This window comes from Parambassis ranga, chromosome 18 (assembly GCF_900634625.1).
Source record: "Parambassis ranga chromosome 18, fParRan2.1, whole genome shotgun sequence".
NCBI lineage: Eukaryota > Metazoa > Chordata > Actinopteri > Ambassidae > Parambassis > Parambassis ranga.
The window spans coordinates 11,082,597-11,104,644 of record NC_041038.1 but is presented as its reverse complement, the minus strand read 5'-3'; the positions used below and the strand labels follow the sequence as shown (position 1 = coordinate 11,104,644).

Genomic DNA, 22,048 nt, shown 5'->3' with positions numbered 1-22,048 from the left:
TTCAAATAAACAGTAAAGACAACGTTTGAAAATATGTTTTTTTTTCTTACGAATCTGAGCAGCTCTGCGTCGTCTCGTGGTGAAAAGTTGGACGCCTCCGGTCAGTCGATGCCTGTAACGATTTTGGAGGAAGAGGAGGAGGAGGAGGAGGAGGAGGAGGAGGAGAGGTGCTGCAGAGTCCTGGTTCAGGACAGGACAGGACAGGACAGATCGTTCTGTCCTCTGCAGCTGCAGTTTCTACAAACTTTTGTCTCAGCTTCTCGGGCAACTAAAAAAAAAAAAAAAACATCAATGGCAATAAGAAAGCGTGAGTTTGGCTCTAAATGGATATTTTTAAGTGGAATTTCAGGATTTATTGTTAAGGCCCGAGACAAATAAATAGAGGACTCACCTTTAATGAGAGCAGCTGCTTAATCTCTCCTTAATTTACCAAATTACAATCCAACATGTGAAGTACAGAGCAGAATAAATATATATTAAATACTTCCAAGTCATAGCTATGATTCTGTACTCACAAAGAGACACTTGAACAACTACAGAACATTTCTGTCCACAAATAAAATCTCAGTTTATACTTAAATAAGAACAACTAACTAAATGAAACCGGTGCAGAACCAAACAATCTGAACGGGCCACAAAATAAACCTGACATGGACAAAAAGAGTGACTCAAGTTCCAGATCCACACAGTGAACGATAATTTCAACCCTTATAAAACACACAAAAAGTTATTGATTCACACAAAGAGGTGTGAATGTATTTAAGAAAGGTGGAGTCATCATTTTGAAATCAGTAAAAGAAGTGTTGTGAGTGATTTTTGTCTTAAAATGTTCACTAAACCACCAAAAAATGAGACTTTAAGGAGATTCCTGACATTTTTGTGTTATTTTTGTGTTACATTTATTGTGTGAGTGTAGTAATCTGCTTGTTGTTGCAGCGTAGACTGCCACCTTTTGTTCCTGTGGTGAACTGACGCACATAAAAACAAAGAGAGAGGACACAAAATCTGAATCAGACACGCTTGTTTATTCAACATTAAAAAACACAAATCGCACACATGCACACACACACACACACACACACACACACACACACAGGGAGCAGATATCAACAAGTAAACTGCTACATTCCCAAAAACAGTAACCTATGGAGCCACGCTAACAGTGAACTCTGACCTATCGACAAGCAAACATCAAATAAAGCTATTTACTACACTGACAGCTGGGGTCTAATATGAAGAGGGAGCCGTTTCCTTTAAGGCCGAATGCATTAGTACAAAAACACAAGAAGGAGATGTGATTTTTTTTTTTGTTTTTTTTTTTTTAAATCAGAGCTGACCAATCATGGCACTTGATCTTTATACACAAATGTAAATGACCAGAGCTGACACACAGGAAGTGTCTGGATTAAACTGACGCCTTTAATATGTCCTAAAAACTGGCAGACGTGGGGTTAATAATGAAAGAGGACGGTGCAGTGGAAGGCACTTATTGTGTGTGTCGCAGGTTCAGTTTCTGAAGGCTTCATTAATTCAAGCTAAAGAAACTACATGTGTATCGATTGTTGTTGCCGTCCATTGATTTACTGCTTATTTGATTGATGTATAAACAAGTCAAGTCCACACACGGTCAGAAAATAAAGAAAAAATACACCCCAAAGCCCAAACATGTTGAATTTTTTTTTACGACGACATTAAACCATGACCGATTTGTCATTTTAGTTCCACGCGGGTCTGAAACTGATGAAAACAGCTGCAGATTAAGTTCACATAATAAAACGTTATTGGCTCAGCACACTTATGTTTAAATTTAGTGAAAAAGGCCAAGCATAAGGAAGGTTTGCAGCAACAACATCTTAAAGCTACAGCACAGCTCTCTCAGGCAGAGTAATTACACAGACTGATACCAATAAAGGTGTTACAGTTATAGCTGCTGACGTGTTTACATACATGTTTGCCGGGTATGATGGGGATTCATCACCTGCTTGATGTGAATGTAATGCTAAAAGCTATGCTAATGCTGGTGTCAGCTTCTCACAATGATCAGTCAAAGCCCCCCCCCCCCTCCTGTACTGCAGCTGTATATTCATACTTTATGTGCACGTATTGAAAGAAGCTGACATCAGTTCTTTTGGACTTCTTCATAAGCAGGAGTAGTCAGGGCAGCTTGGGGTCAAGTGACGGCAGCTCCTGAAATGCATTAAAGATTGAAGATACAGAAACATTTAAGTTCCTGTAAATGGAGAAATGTGACCACACTGCAGCTTAAAGCCTTTATAGAGTGGAGGAGCAGCACATACTGTGGTCTGCAGTGCCCCCCTATGGTTAACTAGGGGGGGCTGCATGCTCAATTCTTCTCCTTGATTCTTCAAAAATGTGCAGATTTGTAATCTTTTGTTTAGGATCAGTTTTTTTTTAATCAATAAAGAGCCCTTGTTTCCTCTTAAACCCACATACATGTACCTTACAGCCTGCACCTCAGGATAACAGAGCACAGGAGCTGAGGCTGCACTGATTTGATGAGCGCTGCTGCCCTCTAGTGAGGAAAACCGATTAACAACAGAACAGTGAAGATAAATCTGAAGTGACTAAACGTCCATTCAGACGCTGACAGTCACAGCAGAGGAATGTTTTTCATGTTAATCACCGAACACTGAAAATGCTGCACTAATCAATGTGTGTATGGTGGGAGGCTGCGGAGATGTGTTTTGAATTTTCCGTTTGACAGTTCTGAGATGTTGGTGGATGTGTTTGTGTGTATGTGTGTTTGTGTGTACTTCGGCGAACAGAATCTTGAGATTTAGTCAAATCCTTGCCAGTCACTCTGCTCGGAGTCGTACTCCAGCTCCATCCCGATACAGCGAACACCCTCCAGCAGCATGGGTGTCCCATGGTGACGATCTGAGGAGGTGATAAAACAGAGAAATTATTTCTCCAAGCCTACACACTGCATTAAATTTAAGAGTCAGGTTAACCCATAATCCATGTGAAAATACCGCATATGCTGCAACAAATAATCAGTCATCATGACCAGACCTGCAAAGCTTAAAAATGCTAACTGTGCTGTGTAAATCCTGTGTGACCTCCTCACTTCTCCTTTACACCGACTTGTAAATGCAGCAGTTTAAGCACATCAGCATAAGCATTGTGTTCCGCACGACCTTTTTGTCATGAAAATGAACTTTCTGCTTTAACCCTGGTGACCAGACAAAGGGAACAATCTCAGAGTCTGCACTTGTGTAAGCATTGGTGGTTCAGTGGTAGAATTCTCGCCTGCCACGCGGGAGGCCCGGGTTCGATTCCCGGCCAATGCAACACCAATTTTTTTCTGCATTTTTTTTGTTTCCACTTTTTAAATTGCGATAAAAGGCTGTATTCACAACTGCACAAATAAACATATATATTATCAATACTCACAACCATCAAACCTGCAACAAATTACTATTTTCAGCAACAATCAACATAAAAAGTAAGAAATTGTCAAAAGTGGCCAACCGTGCAAGGTAAAAATGGCTGATTTCATAAAAAAAAAAACAAGAAAACAAAACAGAAGAAAGAAGCTGAACCTGCAGCACAACATTACATTTCAATCCAGCAGCACTTAATCCATTGATTTGGTTTTCATCGAGGCCTCAATTACACACAGACATCTGGACAGATGTTCAGGTCATGCAGTGTGGGTAAAAATAAACACAGCCACCATTCATCTGCAAACTCACAAATGCATGCATATGGTAACACACACACACACACACACACACACTATTTTTACTATATTTACACACGCACATATGGAAAAAAAAACACAAACCCTCCTTTACCTAACTCTCCATCTGCTGACACACATGCCTCATCTCATTCATTCTCACTGACGCTGATGTAAGTGGGAAAAATGCAAATTCATTACAGACTCAAAGGATTAAAGGAGACAATCAAAGAGCTGTAGTGTAGTTACTATTGTATAGCTGCACCTGCACCTTGTTTAGGAGCTTTATGTAATTTATTGACTTACCAGATTCATTAATAATTTATCTTTGATTTAAAACTTGGACAAAAAAATGTATTTTATTTGTTTTAAGGACTGTTGGTGATTTATGATTTACTATGCTACAATATCTGATGCTAAATGTGAAGTCACCAGCAGGTGGCAGCAGCGTACCAGCAAAGTCAGCTGGTTTCCCTTGAGTTTACATTTCTGTTTACAAGTTTTTCAAGAACATAAAAAACCAAATCAATACTCAAAGGGTGGCATTTATCTCTACAAAGAAGTACTTGTCATTTGTGAAGAATTCCTCCATATCTCATGTGATAGTGAACAAAATATCACTGGTTTCAAGAGCAATTATTAAGGAAACTGTCACAAAATTCATTTACTTCTCATTATGTCTTGAATGGTGTAATAAACATGACTTGCAGCTCACCCCAAAGGACAAAATTTTGTTATCTTCAGCCAATATAGCCATAGTGACCTCTGATATCACGTTCAGTTGTGGGCAATAATGTATTATGTTGGTGACATGGCCACTGTGACCTTTGACCACTATGTTCATATCATATCATCCTTGAGAGATAGATATGAATGGACATGCCTGAGAATAATCTGCAAAAGCCTTCTAGTCATTGAGAAATTGTTTCTAATAGGAAGTCTTACAGGAAGTGTCGAAAACACCCTGTATTACACAATTCCTCAGCTGTCATAAAAGGCCATTTTTGGGCATGAGATGAGTATCCTACATTGCTAAAAGAACCTCACCCATGACTCTGGCATGAACTTTGACTTTGACGCAGGCGTCCTCGTTGGTCTCGCTCAGCAGCAGCACCTCCTCGCACAGAACTCCTTCCTGCTGAGCCATGTACTCGCACGTTATCTTCAGACCTCCTGAGAGACAAAAAAAAACACACCGAGGAGAAGAAGAAAAGAGATCAGATGTCCTCTTTTTTTGCCAAATAAACAAACACAAACAGAGAATTTCTCCTTGTGAGGATGAAGCAGACCAAGCAGAGAGAGAGCTGACTGATGAGCAAACACTCATGAATACATGACATGCACACAAAGACGAACACAGTCACACACCTGTTGACACATCAGCTGAGGCACAGGGTTAGACAGTAATATAAAGGGTGTGACAGTGAGCTGGAAGTAAAGGTCAGTAACCTGCTTTGGTTACAGGCATAGAGCGGGCATGACTCCCAGAAACCTTAGAGCATCACCTTCGGCCCGTTTTAGCTTTAGGTTTAGTGCTACACGCACATTCGAGCCTGTTTTTAGCCAGGATGTTTTGGGTTTACCACCTACGACAGAATTTCAAAGTTAAAACGTACGATGTCAGAGATGGGTTGCTGCGCTAACACTGTCTGAACTGTGTGTGTGTGTGTCTCAGCCATCTGTGACAATACTGCTGAGAAGTGTTTCACTCCATAAAACAGGCACAAACTCAACTTGTTTTCTGTTCCTGTAACACACAGCTGATGAATGAATGTGTGCGTGTGGTGTAGGAGGTGATAAGGCCCCTTAATATTAAAAATTCATTTAACAGGGATTAGGGTTATGAATGGCATTTGAGCAGCGGGGCGGCAAATTACAGCAGAGATCTGTTCGCTTCCAACAAATCAACATCGCAAGCTCAACAAATGATCCTGTGATGTTTTCCTTTTGGGGCAACATACCATACATTCTGGCCACATGTTTCAACAACACCGCTGCATTCTCGTAACCCTGCCTTCCTTTTTTAAAAGCACTGTAACCACACTGCACCAGGCTTCATCGGCCTCTAGCTAGTTAAACAGCCCCGCAGCGACCACACCCTGGTTCAGTGTTTGTCAGGCTTCAATTAAATACAAGGCAGAGCCTGTTGTGAAGCTGATATTTGATAATTACATCCAGGTCAGGTTAGGGCTGAACGATCTATCGTTTTAGACCAAAAATCGCGATCTCAGATGACGCGATTTTGAGATCGTCAAAGCCGCGATTTTTTGCACTGCTCCTAACTGAATCAGGTTTTGTTTTGTCAAATGCTACGGCTGAAAACGAAAAGAAAACGGAGGAACTGGTCCCTAAAACGTACTCCACCTTTATGTTCGGTGCTGTTTCTGCCGGCAGCAGCAGCGTGTCTTCTAAGCCTGTGTCTGTGTCTGTGTGCGCGCACGACGTGTGTCGCACTGGAAGGGCCGCGTGTAAATGCTACGAGCACGTACGCGCCCACCTCTCTGAACATTACCAGCTCCTTATATTCAGGTTCGCTGCTGTTGTGCCGTCAGCAGCTCTTCTACACCTGCGTGTGTGTGTGTGTGTGTCGCGTGTGTGTGTGTGTGTGTGTCGTGTGTGTGTGTGTGTGTACATCAGATGCAGACAGAGGCAGCAGCTAATGACGTCACCAAAACAATAACGCAGGCATTTGATGAAGAGGCTCCATATGAGGACTCTAGTAAACGGTGGACAGAGCTGACAGCAGCAGCTCCGTTTGTCCTTAGACATGATTCCCATGAAAGTTTGATCATTTGTTCTAAATCACATTGAACTTTAAGAGTTACTTAAGTCTCAATACTGTATTTATTGTTTAACCTTAGGAGGCACAAAGGTCTGTTTAATGACTGTTGAATAATACTTACAGAACTACATTAGTCTTCTTTATACCTATTTGAAATAAAACTTTATTTTGTTCTGTAATTGTTATTTAAATGTTCATGTTTATTAAAACTAATACTGAGTGCACGTTATCAGAGTTTACTTTTAGATCTACTGATAGTTTTTGAGAAGTGACAGAGCAGGCTACCTGAAGTCATTTACACAGAAACATGTTTGACATGATTTGAAAAAAATCGTGGATGAAATCGAAATCGCAATATTTGCCAGAAAAAAAACGCAATTCAATTTATTCTTAAAATCGTTCAGCCCTAGGTCAGGTGATATTATAACACATATCTGAGTGATATGATGACCTACTTCAGCTCAATTCCTAAATCAGTTTTGACATAATTACCAAGGCAATTATATTATATTATTATTATAAGTCTTATTTTACTGAATTGTACCACTTCCCTGTGGGCTGGTAGCAAATTATTCATGGCCCAGTAAAGCTGAGCATCGGTATGATTTCTGTGAACTGTGAAGCTCATTGTACTTTTCTCTCCTCACCTTCTGGTGCTGGTGCGATGTCGGTGATCCGAAGGTGTGGGCTGGGTACTGGTGCTGGACACACATCTTTACCCAGAGCTGGGATCTCTGGCAGGGTGAACACTATTTCATACCGGTGCTGTGTCTTCAGAAAACCGACCTAAGTGAGGGAGAGAGGACTGATGGGTAACCAGGTGAAGCAAAGCTGCCCTTCTTCCTTCTATATACATCTGTACTAGCCTTAGGCTCGGCCTCACGTTCACAGTCTTACGTTGCTCTAATGAGTAACGTAGATAAGTATTTGTTTTCTCATAAGCACCACACTGTAGGGTTGAGCTCTCCTTAAGGGAGTCCTTTCACTGAAATGATGACTGATTGCTCTGGTGATTTTAATCCCCCTCACCTCTGCCAGATCTGCAATTTAATAACACTCCATATTTCACTCAAATCCCATCTCCCAATAATGCCAATCCCTCATGAATAGATCTGTCAGCAATTCAAAAGCCCAGCCTTATTACACCATCGACGCAACTCTCCAAACACATGGAGGTGAACATGAATCTTAAGGAGAAAGTAAAACGTCGCACAACAAAAGAGGAAACTTCTCTTCATTAGACACACAGGTGTCTGACCATCATCATCGATAAGTAACCAATCATGTGGGGCTACCACCCGTCACCCTAGTAACCAAGTCATGGCCGAGAAAAGTCATGAGGAGTGATGTGGGAGTGTATTTAGCAAAGGGAAATGAGGAGGAACGGTCAGAGTGAGAAGTGAGGAGACGAGATAAAAAAAAAAGAGAGAGACAGCACCAGAGACAGAAAGAGAAGGAGACAGCAGGGTGGTGCAGGCAGGGAGAGATTAGAGTAAAAACCCCTCCAGCTAGACTGTGAACTGCAGCTTCAGCCCTGCACAACCCCTGGATAAACCAACGCTCCAAACAGCATTAAGTGAAAAAGGGGAAGGAGGAAGGAGTGCTGCAGAGAAAAACAATAATCACTCTGTGAGCGAAGTCCCACGCATGTCCAGAGCCTGGTAACGGTCTCCGAAAAATGGATTTAATTCAAACATCACGCTGCACAATGGAACAAAAAAAAAAAAAAAATCATCAGCTGGGGACCAAAAAATGAAAATCAATATGAACTTTTTAAGTTTGTGAAAATTTCTGGTTTACAAATGTAACTACGTGTGTGTGAGACACTGGAAGCTAAGACCAACAGCTGAAAACAATGGTGCAATTCTTCAGTCTACTTGAAAGGGAATACCACACATTACACATTGTACAACATGTTTGTCATCGAGCCAGTAAACCAGTAACAACATTCGTCTTTAAATATTCCCCTTTTAACCTGTATATCAATGCCAGACAGCCACACGTCCTTCATTTATTAACCCTTAATCTGGTTATTCTGCCTCTAACTGTACTCTTGGTTTGTGGAGCTGCATCATCTTCTTGGTGAAAGTTCATAAACACCAGATCTGGTGTCCTTTGTCACACAATTTAAAAGACTTTCTGCTGCATCACCCCGTCAGCTGCTCATTTCCATCCCCACACTTCAACCCTCAGTTGTTTCTGTGTGACCCCGGCATACGGAGTTTGTGAAATTTAAATAATCTTCATCAAAACTGGCATTCATACAGCTGTTGTGTGCATACCGCTCATACAAACACACACACACGCCCACCTCATCCTTTGGTCTGCCTGCAAGACCCGTCGAAACCCGCCCCCCCCCCCTCCCTCCCCCCACAGCCGTTACTATGGCAACACCACCACCCCCTCCTCATCTCTCTGATGAACCACCACGGCGCCGGGCTGACAGTATTCTGTGCCCACTCTCGAGCGCGCTTAAAACGCTTTCAGAAACACACACACAGGCTGGTGTGTAACTGTGAAGGTCGCACACCAGTTTGTAGTCCACGAACAAACACAACTTTAAAGCAAAGTGATCTGGCTGAGAATTAGAGTTAACACTTGGAAAGGCTGAGGCTGCAGTGAGCAGGAGTCTGAGTGAAGGGACAGAACTTCTTGGGGATTTTGTTGTCTTAATTTGGTGTCACATTTGACCAGATTTACAGAAAAATGAAGTAATATTTGAATGCAAAAAAGTTAAGGGGACATCAACAGGAACAAGACATGAATAAATTATTCTGTAATATTTATTAAAATAATTGTGAGAGACTCAATTTGAGTGGCAAACCTTCACATAGTGAAGACAGTCATCCTCTGGGGATCATGAATATTTAGCTGGAATCCAACTATAGCTGTTGAGATTTGGATCACTGACGGTAAATGTTTACTGACAGTCAGATGTTAGACATGCGGTTACCATGATTACATAAGAGTCGGGAGTCTTTGGCACCGTGCTTGGCCGATGTTTGGCTCCAACATTAAGCACCTCCAGGGTTGCAGAGCTGACAGCAGAGAAGAGATAAGAAGCTTGATATCATTGTTTTGTGCCTTTATAGCTGACAGAGAAGATTAACGGTAATGAGAAGATTCCAATCTTCTCTTGCATGATTCACTGATAAGGTCTATCAATGCTCACAGACACTGTGATGGGACACACAGTACTCCTTGATCAAAGAGTCACGTCCTAAAATGACATCCACTTAGGCCCCGTTCACACTGGGGAAAAAAATGTGGCTTAAGCAGGATTCGGCCGCATCCAGATCGATCCAGATGTGTTTTTTCCTGAGTGTGAACACCTCGAATCTGGCTGTATCCAGTTTGATTTCAATCTGGCTAGATCCACCCACGAGAGGTGGATCTAGCCAGATTGGCTCAAATGTGGCTCAGGTGTGAACGCAAATGTGGCGAGCGAATCCGGCTAGCGACATGCTACTTCCGGTTAGCGATGGGCTACTTCCGGTTCACGGGGCGCAACACGGGACAAAAAAAAACACATGGCGCATGAGCACACGCGGTCCTACCGCGGCGTGAACGGACTCTGTATATTACGAGGCGCCACCTAGTGGTTTGGAGGACAGCAAACATGCTGGATGAAGCCGGATTGAGTGCGGACACAAGTGTGGGCTCAATCCTACTCTAGCTGGAATGACTTTCTCCAGTGTGAACGGGGTATTAGAAAACATGGCATCCAGGGAAGCTGAGCCAGTCCCTAAGTTATTCATATTTTGTGTTGGTAACATTTTTCCATCCACAACAAGTAACGTTTGAACTGAATCCAGCAGTACAGTACCCTAGATCCATGAGGTAGAGAATCAATGACAGGAAACTGTACAGTGTGTCTGAAGGGAGCATGTGGCGATGCCAGATAACTGAACATCGGGACAAAATGACGATCACTATCTTATAAATACTGTAACTGTGTCCAAACATTTCCAGTATGTTTAAAATGAGTAATACCAGATCACCCGGAACAACATTAGCCACTTTAGCTTTTATATATATGTAAGAACAACACATTTAGACAAATCTGACAACTCACTCGAGGTGTTGTCACTCTGATTGGTCACAGGTCTATCCTAATGAAACGTGGAAAGGTGTGGACAAGTACAGATGTATAGAAGAAGATTAAGAAGTCATCATTCAGACATTTTATGTGCGAACCAATTACCTCATCCTTGACCAACATCTCAGTAGTTCATAAGTCTCAATTAACACATATGATCAAACTAATAACATCCTCATCCTTTAGGTATAATTTTCTGTATCCATGTGCCCCTGTGTTAGCATCACTCTGAGCTTTATCATGTGACCATGTCACAGAACTGATGGGGACCAGAAAACAAATGGGATGCAAACTGAATTATCTCTGTCAATCAGATACATTGTCTTATAGTGGAGCCACTGTGAGATATGACTGTGGTGATAAGAGGGTGGTGGACCCTGGTCCTCTCTTGGAAAGAATCACATGAGCTAGGTTTCAAACACAACATATACCAAGAGCAGAGTGTCTGACAGTGTCAGAAGAAGAAAGGGCTCAAGGAAAGTAAATAAGCTGACAGATCGTCTTCCTCCTTTGTATAAATCAGGTTGTTGAGACGACACTGTGCGGGTGAAAACACACCTTGACCATGAAGTTGCCGTCGTCCTCCGGCGTTACCATGACAACAGAGTCATGCAGCTTTTCCTCAAAGTGAACATGTGATGGGGCGCCGGCGGCAGGGGGGTCCTCTGAGAAGCGCACGCCTCCCGCCTTTGCACAACCTGAGAAAAAAAAAAAACAAGGGGGGAAAGAGGGGAAGGGCTGCTGAAGGTCTGGCATGTAGGGAAAACATTTGCACTGACAGTTGAGGGCACATTGCAATAGCTCAGACTCTGGGAGGACAAACACACATGCAGGTGCAAACGTTTTAGTGCGAAAATACGGTGATATCAAGTAACAGCTTCACTTTGGTCTCCATGGTCTCCTCTGTGTCAAAATAAAAGAGTTAAGGGAGTTTAGCCTTACAAACTAAACACATTATTTCCCTTTAGGTTTTATTGAGAACCTGTGACACTGATATTTATTGTTCTCCTGCCCAGTGTGAGAGAATGGAAACTTGTTCTCCAAACAGACCCCCTCCTTCCGCATAATAATAATTCTCTGAGACAACAAACAATTTGTCCAGAATGTCTGCTCCGATGGCTCAGAGCCTGATTTCAGAACATCACTTTCCCAGAGCTGCACAGAGTACATCGTGCACAGAAGCTAAACAACAAGATAAATAATATAAACAGAGAAAAAGAATATGCCTAAACAATCTTATAAGTGTTTATTTAATACTCCATTGATAGGATTCTGTCCTTCTGTTCTGACCCCGTTCACACTGGGGAAATAAATCTGGCTAAAGCGGGATTAGGGCCGCATCCAGATGTATCCAGATGTTTTTTTTCTGAGTGTGAACACCTCGAATCCGGCTGTATCCAGTTTGATTTCAATCCGGCTAGATCCACCTCTCGTGGGTGGATCTAGCCGGATTGAAATCAAACTGGATACAGCCGGATTAATTGGCTCAAATGTGGCTCGGGTGTGAACGCAAATGTGGTGAGCGAATCCGGCTAGCGACATGCTACTTCCGGTTAGCGATGGGCTACTTCCGGTTCACGTGGCGCGACACGGGACAAAAAAACGCATGACACATGAGCACACGCGGTCCTACCGCGTCGTGAACAGACTCTGTATACTACAAGGCGCCACCTAGTGGTTTGGAGGACAGCAAACATGCTGGATGAAGCCGGATTGAGTGCGGACACAAGTGTGTGCTAGCCAGATTTGAAAATAGGTCTGAACGCATCCAGCTTAAAGGCTGTCTGGGCTCAATCCTACTCTAGCTGGACTGACTTTCTCCAGTGTGAACGGGGCCTAAGAAGTGCTGTCCATTAGTTAAATTTCCTGGAGAGGCTCTTTGGGTACTGGCTGTAGCACTGTGTGAATACCCAGCATCACCCTGTCTATTTCACAGACACACACACAACATGGTGCTTATTACTATGCTTCCCATTTTTCCCATTGTGCATGAGTGTTGTTTTGTAGCCACTAATGCTGATTACCAGCTCCATCAAATGCTGTGATTTTAAGAACCTAATGACCTCTTAAAGGGAGAAATCACCCTAAATTCAAACCCATAATTTTTCTCTAGTTGCTTTTTCCAAGCATTAGTAACGTTGCTTTCCACAAATCAAAAGGCAGTTGCTCTCTTTCCAGAATGTGACCCTAGCTGTATCTCACTGCACACGCTGCTTTCTTCCAAGGATGCGGTGTACAAATGTACAAATTCAAAAAAACTCACATTTCAAGGCTGATGGCACACAGGTGTTCGTATGAACAGTCCCATGTATTTTCGAACGACACACTACACCCAGCAGTGGAAGGCAGCAGCCTGCATCCACCAATGACAGATGTCAAAGGTCAATCAAAAAAAAAAAAAACACTCCATTAATGTTTAAGAGAGAGTCTGTGCAGACAATATCTCCTAATCTCTGCAACTCACAGCAGGCAGCCTGCACACGGACGTTTGGATTAAATCACAGTTCATCACTGCCAACCTGTCAGATCATATTCCAAAAAACAAAACAAAAAAAAGTTGGACGACGGTTTGACTTTGACATTTACTGGCTGTGTTATTATCTGTACCAGAATTTTTTTTTTTCCCAATGAGCAGAAATTCAGCTTTCTCTCTGCCAAGCCAACATTTGGTGAAGTTGGTGCCATCTAACAGAATCTGGGGATGAATGAACTTATCATATATCTCGAAGAACAGACGATGGTTGATCGCGGGCAGGAAGTCTGGGTTAAATCATGGAACAACTCAGTAATCATCTGACGTCTAAATGTTCCAAATATTCTGACACACTCCTATAGCGCTCCAGCCCATTTACCTGAATACATATAGTGGCTTATGAAGTTGCATTACAACGTTATTCTCCCTCTTGGGCCTAAGCACCATTAAACTTTTATTCAGACTCATATTAGAGATTAGAAATCCTTGCTATCAGCAATCTGGGTCACAATAATGAGTTTGGGAGTTACATCATGTTCCATATGTGCAGGATCACTGTGCAGAAATAGAACCTGAAAATGAAGAATGACGTTTAATATCTTAAAGCCTCGTATACCAAAGAAAGAAAACCCTTATAATATTAATAATATCCCGTACTGGAAGTTCCCATACAAGATAACCAAAAATGTAAACTGGCTTTGAACAGACTTTATTAGTCCTGTGATCCTAGACAGCACAATCTTTCCAGTCCCTCCCAAATCCAGATAAAGGATGATGACACGCCAGGACAGGTCAATATCTAAAAATGAGTTTTCTTATCAGAGCCTCTGTGCCTGCATTTAAATTCAACACATACTGAAGTATTCATATTCGGTATGACGCCCTTCTACTGTGCACAGTTTTTGTTCCCACATGCACAAAATCGTGACAGACACTACTCACTGTACACTGCAGAAATATCAGATTTAAAAGCGCAGCACTGCTCTGACTCTGCACTCTTTCATTTGGTGCACTTATGCTTCACTCAGCCGGATCATAGGCGTTTTATTCTGCACTCTGATTTCTACACAACCTAACTATTTCCTGAAAAGTCCACTTTGCACTTTATTATTGTGCAGCAGTGTCAAAAAGCCAGTGATCCACATTTAAGGGCTTTTGAAACCACTTTCGTATGTGACCTAAAACCCTGAATATTTTAGAAGAGCAGGTAAAGGGCTGGAGGATTCACTTTGTTTTGTTTTTGCCTGTAAATCGATGCGACTCTTGTGTCACTGCTACAAATGAGTCCTGCTTCACTAACAGAGCATACAAGCATTTGCAGTTTATGTTATTTAGGAATCACAGGCCTTGAGGTGTTTCAGTTTGAGCTGAAGTAAAGTGCAGACAATTATTAAAGTGACAGTTCACCCTGTTAAGTATAATAATCTCCTCAAACACATCCATTCATCCATTGAAGGGATGACAGTGGATACAACAAAACCTTCTCTGGCTGTTGAAAGCATTAAGATCATATAAGGGAGTCTTTTTCTCCTTGTATAGAAGAGAAACCCTTATCAAGAGACCTAAAGCTTTAAGTAAATCATCTAAATCACGTGATATTTGAGGTTATTGCTCCTGCTGTAAGAGGCTTTATGCATGAGGACCAGAAGTTCATACAATAAGGCTCCGTGGCAGTGTAATTACACCCAGCAGTCTTAATAATAGGAGGCTTTCATACAGTTAGAATTATAAGGGATATTATACCTTTTAGAGTCTAAGGGAAAAATGGGGCTTTTTATCTGCAACGAGTCTGACTGAACTACTAAAGCATCATTGGCATGAAACACATTTAAAACAGTCAAAAGCACCATTATGCCTATTTGTTGACAGATTAGCATGACGACACTGCAGCACTGCTGCACACAGCCAGTCTTATAGTGAAGAGAAACCACAGTGCTGGTCTGCTGACTAACCCTCCCTGAAGACACTGTTACACAATAAAGCATATGTGCAATAAAGTCCAAAGGGATGTGGTGGTAACGTTTATCAAGTGTGTCCCTCATTGGATTAGAACTGCTCGAACAACCCAAGAGTCTTCCTGCAAGATATCGAGTTACCTGCACATACAAAATCAAAACAACAGCGCCCCGAGCCAAACGTCTGTGTCTGAGACTCATTATCACAACACTGAGATCTAGGGCCTTTTATATGGGGTTAGATAATGCCTGGTACAGTGAGAGCAGGGACACACACACACACACCTACACTTACCCACTCAGTAGCAGACAAATAACCACACAGATGCATGTGCACAAACAAATTAACATGCACACGTGCTCAGCTGGCTTATTTCAGATTATATCTACTTCCGTCCCTCCACTAATCTGCCTGTCAGTGTGTCCGTTTCTGCTCTGCTGAATGTTACAGTAGTCTGTCAGCCTTTGTGTCTACTCCCGACAGGGTTAAGACCAAAAAAAAAAAAGAACCATATTTGGTTTTGATGGTTGCCCTCTTGTTTTGCAAATCACAAGCTTCAGGGTGTGATAAAATCAACAATCTGTGCTTTGTCATATTGCCACATTTGGCAGCAAACGCAGTTAAAAACTATTCAGCCCTGTGTAAAGTACACTGCTGGGCGTCCTTAATGTGAGACATTCAACCTGTTTTCTTCTTTTGCATCGATATCATGTGCCACTATTCACTGTCTCAGAGACAACACTCACACTTTCTTAGCTATAGTAACCAAGAAAATATGTCACCGCAGAGGACATTTAGAGATTGTGTTGCTGCAGATTTATTACATTGGACGTAAAAACGAGGAACAAAGGCCCCGTTCACACTGGAGAAAGTCATTCCAGCTCGAGTAGGATTGAGCCCAGACAGCCTTTAAGCTGGATGCGTTCAGACCTATTTTCAAATCTGGCTAGCACACAGTTGTGTCCACACTCAATCCGGCTTCATCCAGCATGTTTGCTGTCCTCCAAACCACTAGGTGGCGCCTTGTAATATACAGAGTCCGTTCACGCCGCGGTAGGACCGCGTGTGTGCATGCGTCATGCGTTTTTTTGTCCCGTGTCGCGCCCCGTGAACCGGAAGTAGCACGTCGCTAACCGGATTCGCTCGCCACATTTGCGTTCACACCTGAGCCACATTTGAGCCAATCCGGCTAGATTCACCTCTCATGGGTGGAGCCACATTTTTTCCCCCAGTGTGAACGGGGTAAAAATGGGAGTGAGACACCATGTCATGCTGGCCGTGTGAAAGGAAACCTGCAAATACATCATTATTATAGTTCAAAGGTTAACTCACACTTTGCTATTTCAATGTACTGCAGATAAGGCAAACTAAGCTGGCAACATATATATCGACCCCTCCTTCGAAGAAAGCGACCAACATACATCTTGTGACATTTCATTCCATTACAGACACATGAAAAATACACTTTTCCAAATGCCATCGACAGGATGTGAGTGGAGAGGCTCCCTTAGCACAAGCTGTCATTCAGTGACCTTATCAAAGAGTACAAAGGCCTGAAAAGTGGTCCCTGAAGGGTACTTTCCACTACGCTGAGGAAGAAATGAGGCTTATTCGCAGCATTAATATAAATGTGATTAATTGTTGTTCTTTGGCCGGCCTCGTTTGCTTCTGATTTGTTTTATTGCCCTTTTCCTGCTTTTGAGGAAACACATTAGCTCGCCTGGACAAAGTATATATATATATTTATATGTCAGACTTTGACAGACACTTCCCCCCCAAGACACCAAACAATAAGAATCTTCCTAGAACTCCTTCAGAACAGGTTCATTTGGGGTCACAATCAATCAGAATTTGAGCAGCGAGGCTTTTCTAAGAAACGCTGAATGCAGGTTGTGTTAATACAAAACAGATGAGACAATACAGCCACCAAAATAATCACCATCTCCCAGCTGGAGACGCTTTTAACCACATGTCCTGTACTATACTGAATATGAACCTGTAAAGCTGCCACACAGTTAAAGCATTTTGATCTCAGGTTAGCAACTTTAAGCGGTCAGAATATCACATTTCTGTCATTTTTGTACTGTTTTTACAGATAATTAATTGTATTGGTCACAAGTGGGTCAATCGTGGCTTCACTTATTTTATTATTATATATTATTTTTTCAATATAATAAGTCCAACAGGCACTAAAAATGGAAGAAAAAACTCACTTTTCTTTGCAGCGGCCATGTTGCAGGGATTGGTCCAGTATCAGACACAATTGGACGCACGCCGTCACAGCCTTGTCATCTCAGCAGCGTGACCTCAAAACGAGCCTGCAAACCACACGAGTGAGACATAAGCATTTATCGATATGTAAAGGTGACAGGAAATGATTAGATCAAGAGAAAATTAGAAGATCGTGCATGAGAGAGAGAGGTGAAGTGAGGAAATAAGGGCTCAGCGCTATAAGCCTCCTGGGGTGTTTTTCTTTCTAAATCCACAACCCCCAGTTAGCCTGAATATCAACTGAGAGCACATCTGTGCTGTACTAGTCAAGCCAGGAGTCCCAGAGACTCCCAACAGAGACTTCAATTAAAGGAAAGCAACAAAACAGTCTAAGAGGATTAGCGAGGGGCCGAAGCTGCTGTTAGTGGGCTTCGCACAGATGGATAATGTTCATCACTTGTCTGGAGCACGCTTATTATAAATATGGATATGTGGAAAATATGTGCTATATTTGTACACAGTATGCTGGGAATATATGAGTGGAGGGAATAGTGGGCAGGTCTGATCTGCTGTCATGATAATACTTAAAATGAGCAGCCTTATTTTCAGGCATTATCAGACCGTTATACAACAATAACCAACAGCTTCTCAGTCAGCTACACAGCTGCGACTTTTACATAATGTTAAGTGAGAGATTAGAAATCATGATACTATTACACACCTTCCCTAATGTTTTTAGAAGTGGAAAAATATTTGCTCTAGTTGCACAAGAAAAAAAAAGCAATGTTTCTAAATCTGCTGCTTTGTGGAAAGCTTACACGTTTGAAAGCTTGCGAGAGCCAAAAAAAAAAAAAAAAAAGCTGCAGGAATCTCCAAAGGTTGTGAAACTAGGTTACTGCAGGACAGCCGGAAAACTGCAGTTCCTTACATGGCCACTTGAGGATGTATGTGTTTCAATCATTGACAGTAAAAACTATGGACAGAGCTTCCGTGACGTCACCCCGTTTGTTTCTGAAGAGCCGTTCTGAGGCTCTGTGGGAGGTTCCAGGACGTTGCTGACCGCCGCCATGTTGGCAGCGTCACGTCCGCCAAAACTCCAAATATGGACAAAAAGGGGGAGCATGAGCGGGGTTTAGGGGGGCGGGCGATCGTGGAAGCAGGAAACTCACGCTGTGATACGTCAACTGTCTGTCACTCAAGCGGCAACGCCCATAATTATGCGTAATTTTAAGTCTGAATTCCATTGAAACGAGTGAGTTGTAAAAAAATTCACCCCCCCTACAATTGACACTAGAAGAGAACCTATCATCTGAGACCAGAGTGGTTTTTTGTACCAGGCTGTAAACATGTTCTTTTCTGCTGTGAAGTCGGCCATTTTTACATGGGAGTCTATGGGAAATTACTCGCTTTTGGAGCCAGCCCCCAGTGGTTGCAGTGTGAATTACAACTTTCAACTTTGAGCCCCGAAGGTTGCCGCTTGGTTTCAAGACTTATTGACATGATGTATTTTTGGCCTCTGGTGACTGTGTATTTGCACTATGAGGACCTTTGGGCATCGTTTTCATTTTTAGTCTGGAGGCAGCGTGGGAGAAGAATTACTTTAATATACTTGATCTCAGCTCAGACAGAGTATTACTAATTAGATAAATTCAACCCAACTCCAATTTGGGAAAATTAAACATTAGATGCTGTTTAACTGTTCGTATTTGTTTACGAATTTTCTAACAGGAACCACTGACATCTGTGTGACCCCCCGTGTGGCTTACACTTCCTTCCTAATGCTAGAGAAGAAAACACAATGAGCGAGCGAGGATCAATTTAAGTTGCCATCTTTTCTTTTCTTTTTTCGCTTGCTGCAGCTGGGAAGGAAAAGGTGTAACGGCAGAACAGACCAATTTACACCGTCACACTCCTGAGAAAATCAGACAATCAGCCATTTTTGATGGTGCAAAACACCAGTGCTGCTGCTTTTGAAGCACCTAAATGGGTCGCTGCTATGATTAGAGAAACACTGATGGGATTTGAATGTGTACGACGCCTCCAGCTGTGAAAGTAGTGGTGTGACATTGAAAGTATGCATGGTTGCTTTTCTAAATTTCACAAGATTACAGTTAGTTTACATGACGTATCAAACTCTAAACACTGAACACCCATCAGCTGTTTTGTTCTTATTGATCCACGGTGCATTCAGACATACTAGTGCACCAAGTTTTGGATTATCTGGCTCTTCTTCACAACCTATCAGGTCATCTGACTAAGTGTTTCTTGCAGTGTGACTGACTGGTGAGCTGTCCCTCAGATCTTTGCCGTGGTGTTTGTTATGTAAACTTACAAAGACATGACGGAAGTGGTTGTTTTCTTCATGTTCTCTCTGCTTGGAAAGAGATTTAAAAGAGAGCTGGTAGGATTTACAGCTATTAGTTCAGAGTAAACATTACACAACTCGATTTGATTTAGATGCGTGAAACGTAAAGCACCCACCATCCAGTGCCAAAAACCTACCTAACTTGACAGGCTGGTGCCATCATAGATCAGTAACTATCAACCTGACTGCATCCCCAGTCCATCTCTTTGCTCTTTTTCACATAAACCAGGCAAAGTACAAGATGGCAACGTCCTAAACTTGCCTCAAAACCACTCTTTAGAGAGCCTATGGATGACATCACAGCGGGTTCATCTATCTATACACACTCTTGGTGAGTAATGGTGGATGACTCAGTGTAATGTTAATGTCAACGATGGCAGATGTGACCCCAAAACACAATTTTTCTTCTTATTAGTAGCAACAAACATTAAGCTGTGGGTTTTTTTTACAGTCCTGTTACTTAAACAGTGACCTGCGAAGGGCGTGAGCCCTGAACTTCATTTACATGCACGACCAGCTCATTTAAATCCTCAAGCTCAGCCAGGGCTTTGTTACTGTCAGCTTTGTGCCATGGTTGACAAATTAAAAATGCAGATGACACAGAGAGCAGCAGCAGCAGCAGCAGGTACTTGCCTCCTGCGTAAAATGAACGTTATTTTAAGGAAAGTGATTAAATATGCTCCTCTGTGTGAGCCGGCACACGCTGTTTGTGACAGGAAACATGATCAATTATACAGGGGACATCGGTTATACCCTACAACAACATTCCGAATGTTATTGATTCAGGACCAATCACCTGAAATCCTTTCCGATGAAGGGAATGGATCTAGGTGGAGCAAAAGATCAACATTGTGTAACCAACAACGCACAAAAATAGTCCAAAAAACATTTTTTTCTACATTTTTGTTCCAACTATCTTTCAAAATAAGAAAAACTATTCAAGTGATCGTTCAAAATATGAAGAAAACAAACATTTTTCATCAAACCTGTGCTCCCAGGGCACCAGAGAGAGCAGCCCAAGAAAAAATTATGATTGAAAGTTCTGTAACATGCTGCTTTTTTCTATAAATTGTTGAATAAAGTCATGTTTGGGTGACAAAAATTCCCAAAACATGACTTGCTCCATCTGTTATTGACAGTAATACGCTGCTGTGTTTACTAACCAACCAGCAGCTGAATACTGCTGCAATACTACAACACTGAAACAAAATACTACACTCTGCCTGTTAAAGTGTCCAAATCCACCTTTTTATTGTTTGATGCAACATAAAGTGGAGTTTTTAATGTTATCAGGACATATTACTGTGACGAACACTCAACATTAGCAGCAGCCAAACATGAGAAACGTGACTTTAAACTACAGCACAAACACAAATGTAAACATGAGCTAACGCTGCTTGCTAGCTGTTTGGACATAACGTCTATTCCTAGACACACAGGCAGGTGTTCCCTAAAAAAAAAAACAAAAAACAAAAAGTTGGCGCGTTGACACAAACTATACAAACGAACATTTCCTCGTTCGCGCAGCTTTCTCTTACCTGACTTCATCTACAGCTGGTGAAAGTCGTACATTCAACAACAGAGCAGAGAGCGCAGTCGTGTGTGTCCGTGGACGTGTTGTTAGATACACAACACAAGTGGACACTGAAGCCTCCAGTCCTCCTCCTGTCCCCCCGCTACACTTTCTCCTCCGCCGGACAGTTTCCGCATTTGATCACGTGGTGTCGCAGCGGCACCGCCTCTCTATTCAGCCATTGTTATTGTTTGTGGTCATATAGCACCATCTGGCGGGGTTTTCCCGGTACTACACTGACGGCAGTATTTCCAGATTAACACGGTAATAACAACACAACACACACAATATAACATAAAATCAGCTAATATGATATGACTATATATATATATGACATGTGTGGTGTTATAGAAGACCCAGTCCCAGTGTTTTAACTGTGTAGAACATTTTGTCCCCCAAATTACCCGAAAACAAAAACAAAAACATCTATTTACATCTGAGACAATTTGGAATAGACTGAAGTTTACTGTCAAAGGCACAGCAGAGGTTACACCGAGCAATGAAATTCTAACAGTGCCAGTTCCCTTCACATGAGTTTGTACACAACGCAACTAAGATAAAACAAAACAAACACTTATTTTAAGCACAGTAAGAATAAATAAATAAATAAATAAACGTGTAACTAAATGATTAAAAATATAGGACGCAAAGTTGCGTCAGCCATTTTTTTTTTGTTCTTCTTCTTCTTCATCGAGTCAGCAGGTCACCCCTCCGCCACACGTGAGTGTGCTGTCGCAGCTTAGCGCGTAGCAGGTGTTGCGTTTGACGTTCGGTTATTTTTAACAGTATTATTGTTTACCTAACGTGTGCTAGTACCTTTTTGCGAAAATCTTTTCTTTCGTCTTTGACGATGAAGTGGAGGCCGAGCACCAACAACGCGCATCAA

The 22,048-nt window shown here is 42.1% G+C and overlaps 1 protein-coding gene and 1 non-coding gene across 3 annotated transcripts; one reads left to right on the top strand and one right to left on the bottom strand.

Annotated features, from left to right (window-relative positions):
- Positions 1-1,004: 1,004 nt before the first annotated feature.
- adisspb (adipose secreted signaling protein b) lies at positions 1,005-21,288 on the bottom strand. Of its 2 annotated transcripts, XM_028429623.1 has the most exons (7): positions 21,128-21,288; positions 20,386-20,415; positions 17,227-17,331; positions 11,143-11,282; positions 7,133-7,271; positions 4,751-4,876; positions 1,005-2,898 (listed from the first exon to the last, which is right to left on the bottom strand). In XM_028429623.1, the coding sequence occupies exons 3-7, from the start codon at positions 17,243-17,245 to the stop codon at positions 2,798-2,800; spliced, it is 525 nt and encodes a 174-aa protein (XP_028285424.1). In that variant the 5' UTR covers positions 17,246-17,331; positions 20,386-20,415; positions 21,128-21,288; the 3' UTR covers positions 1,005-2,797. The 2 variants fall into 2 exon arrangements, with proteins under 2 accessions (XP_028285424.1, XP_028285423.1); XM_028429622.1 differs by lacking the exon at positions 20,386-20,415 and having other exon boundaries at positions 21,128-21,287.
- Positions 3,241-3,311, top strand: trnag-gcc (transfer RNA glycine (anticodon GCC)). The gene has a single exon. It is a non-coding gene; the product is annotated as a tRNA-Gly (tRNA).
- Positions 21,289-22,048: the final 760 nt, after the last annotated feature.

What these genes read in the sequence shown, in the direction of transcription:
- adisspb (XM_028429623.1), bottom strand. An exon ending in ACGGCAACTTCATGGTCAAG is followed by an intron (nt 7,272 to 11,142) that starts GTGTGTTTTCAC and finishes TCCCTCACTTAG; the next exon opens with GTCGGTTTTCTGAAGACACA. An exon ending in AGTTCATGCCAGAGTCATGG is followed by an intron (nt 2,899 to 4,750) that starts GTGAGGTTCTTT and finishes TCACCTCCTCAG; the next exon opens with ATCGTCACCATGGGACACCC.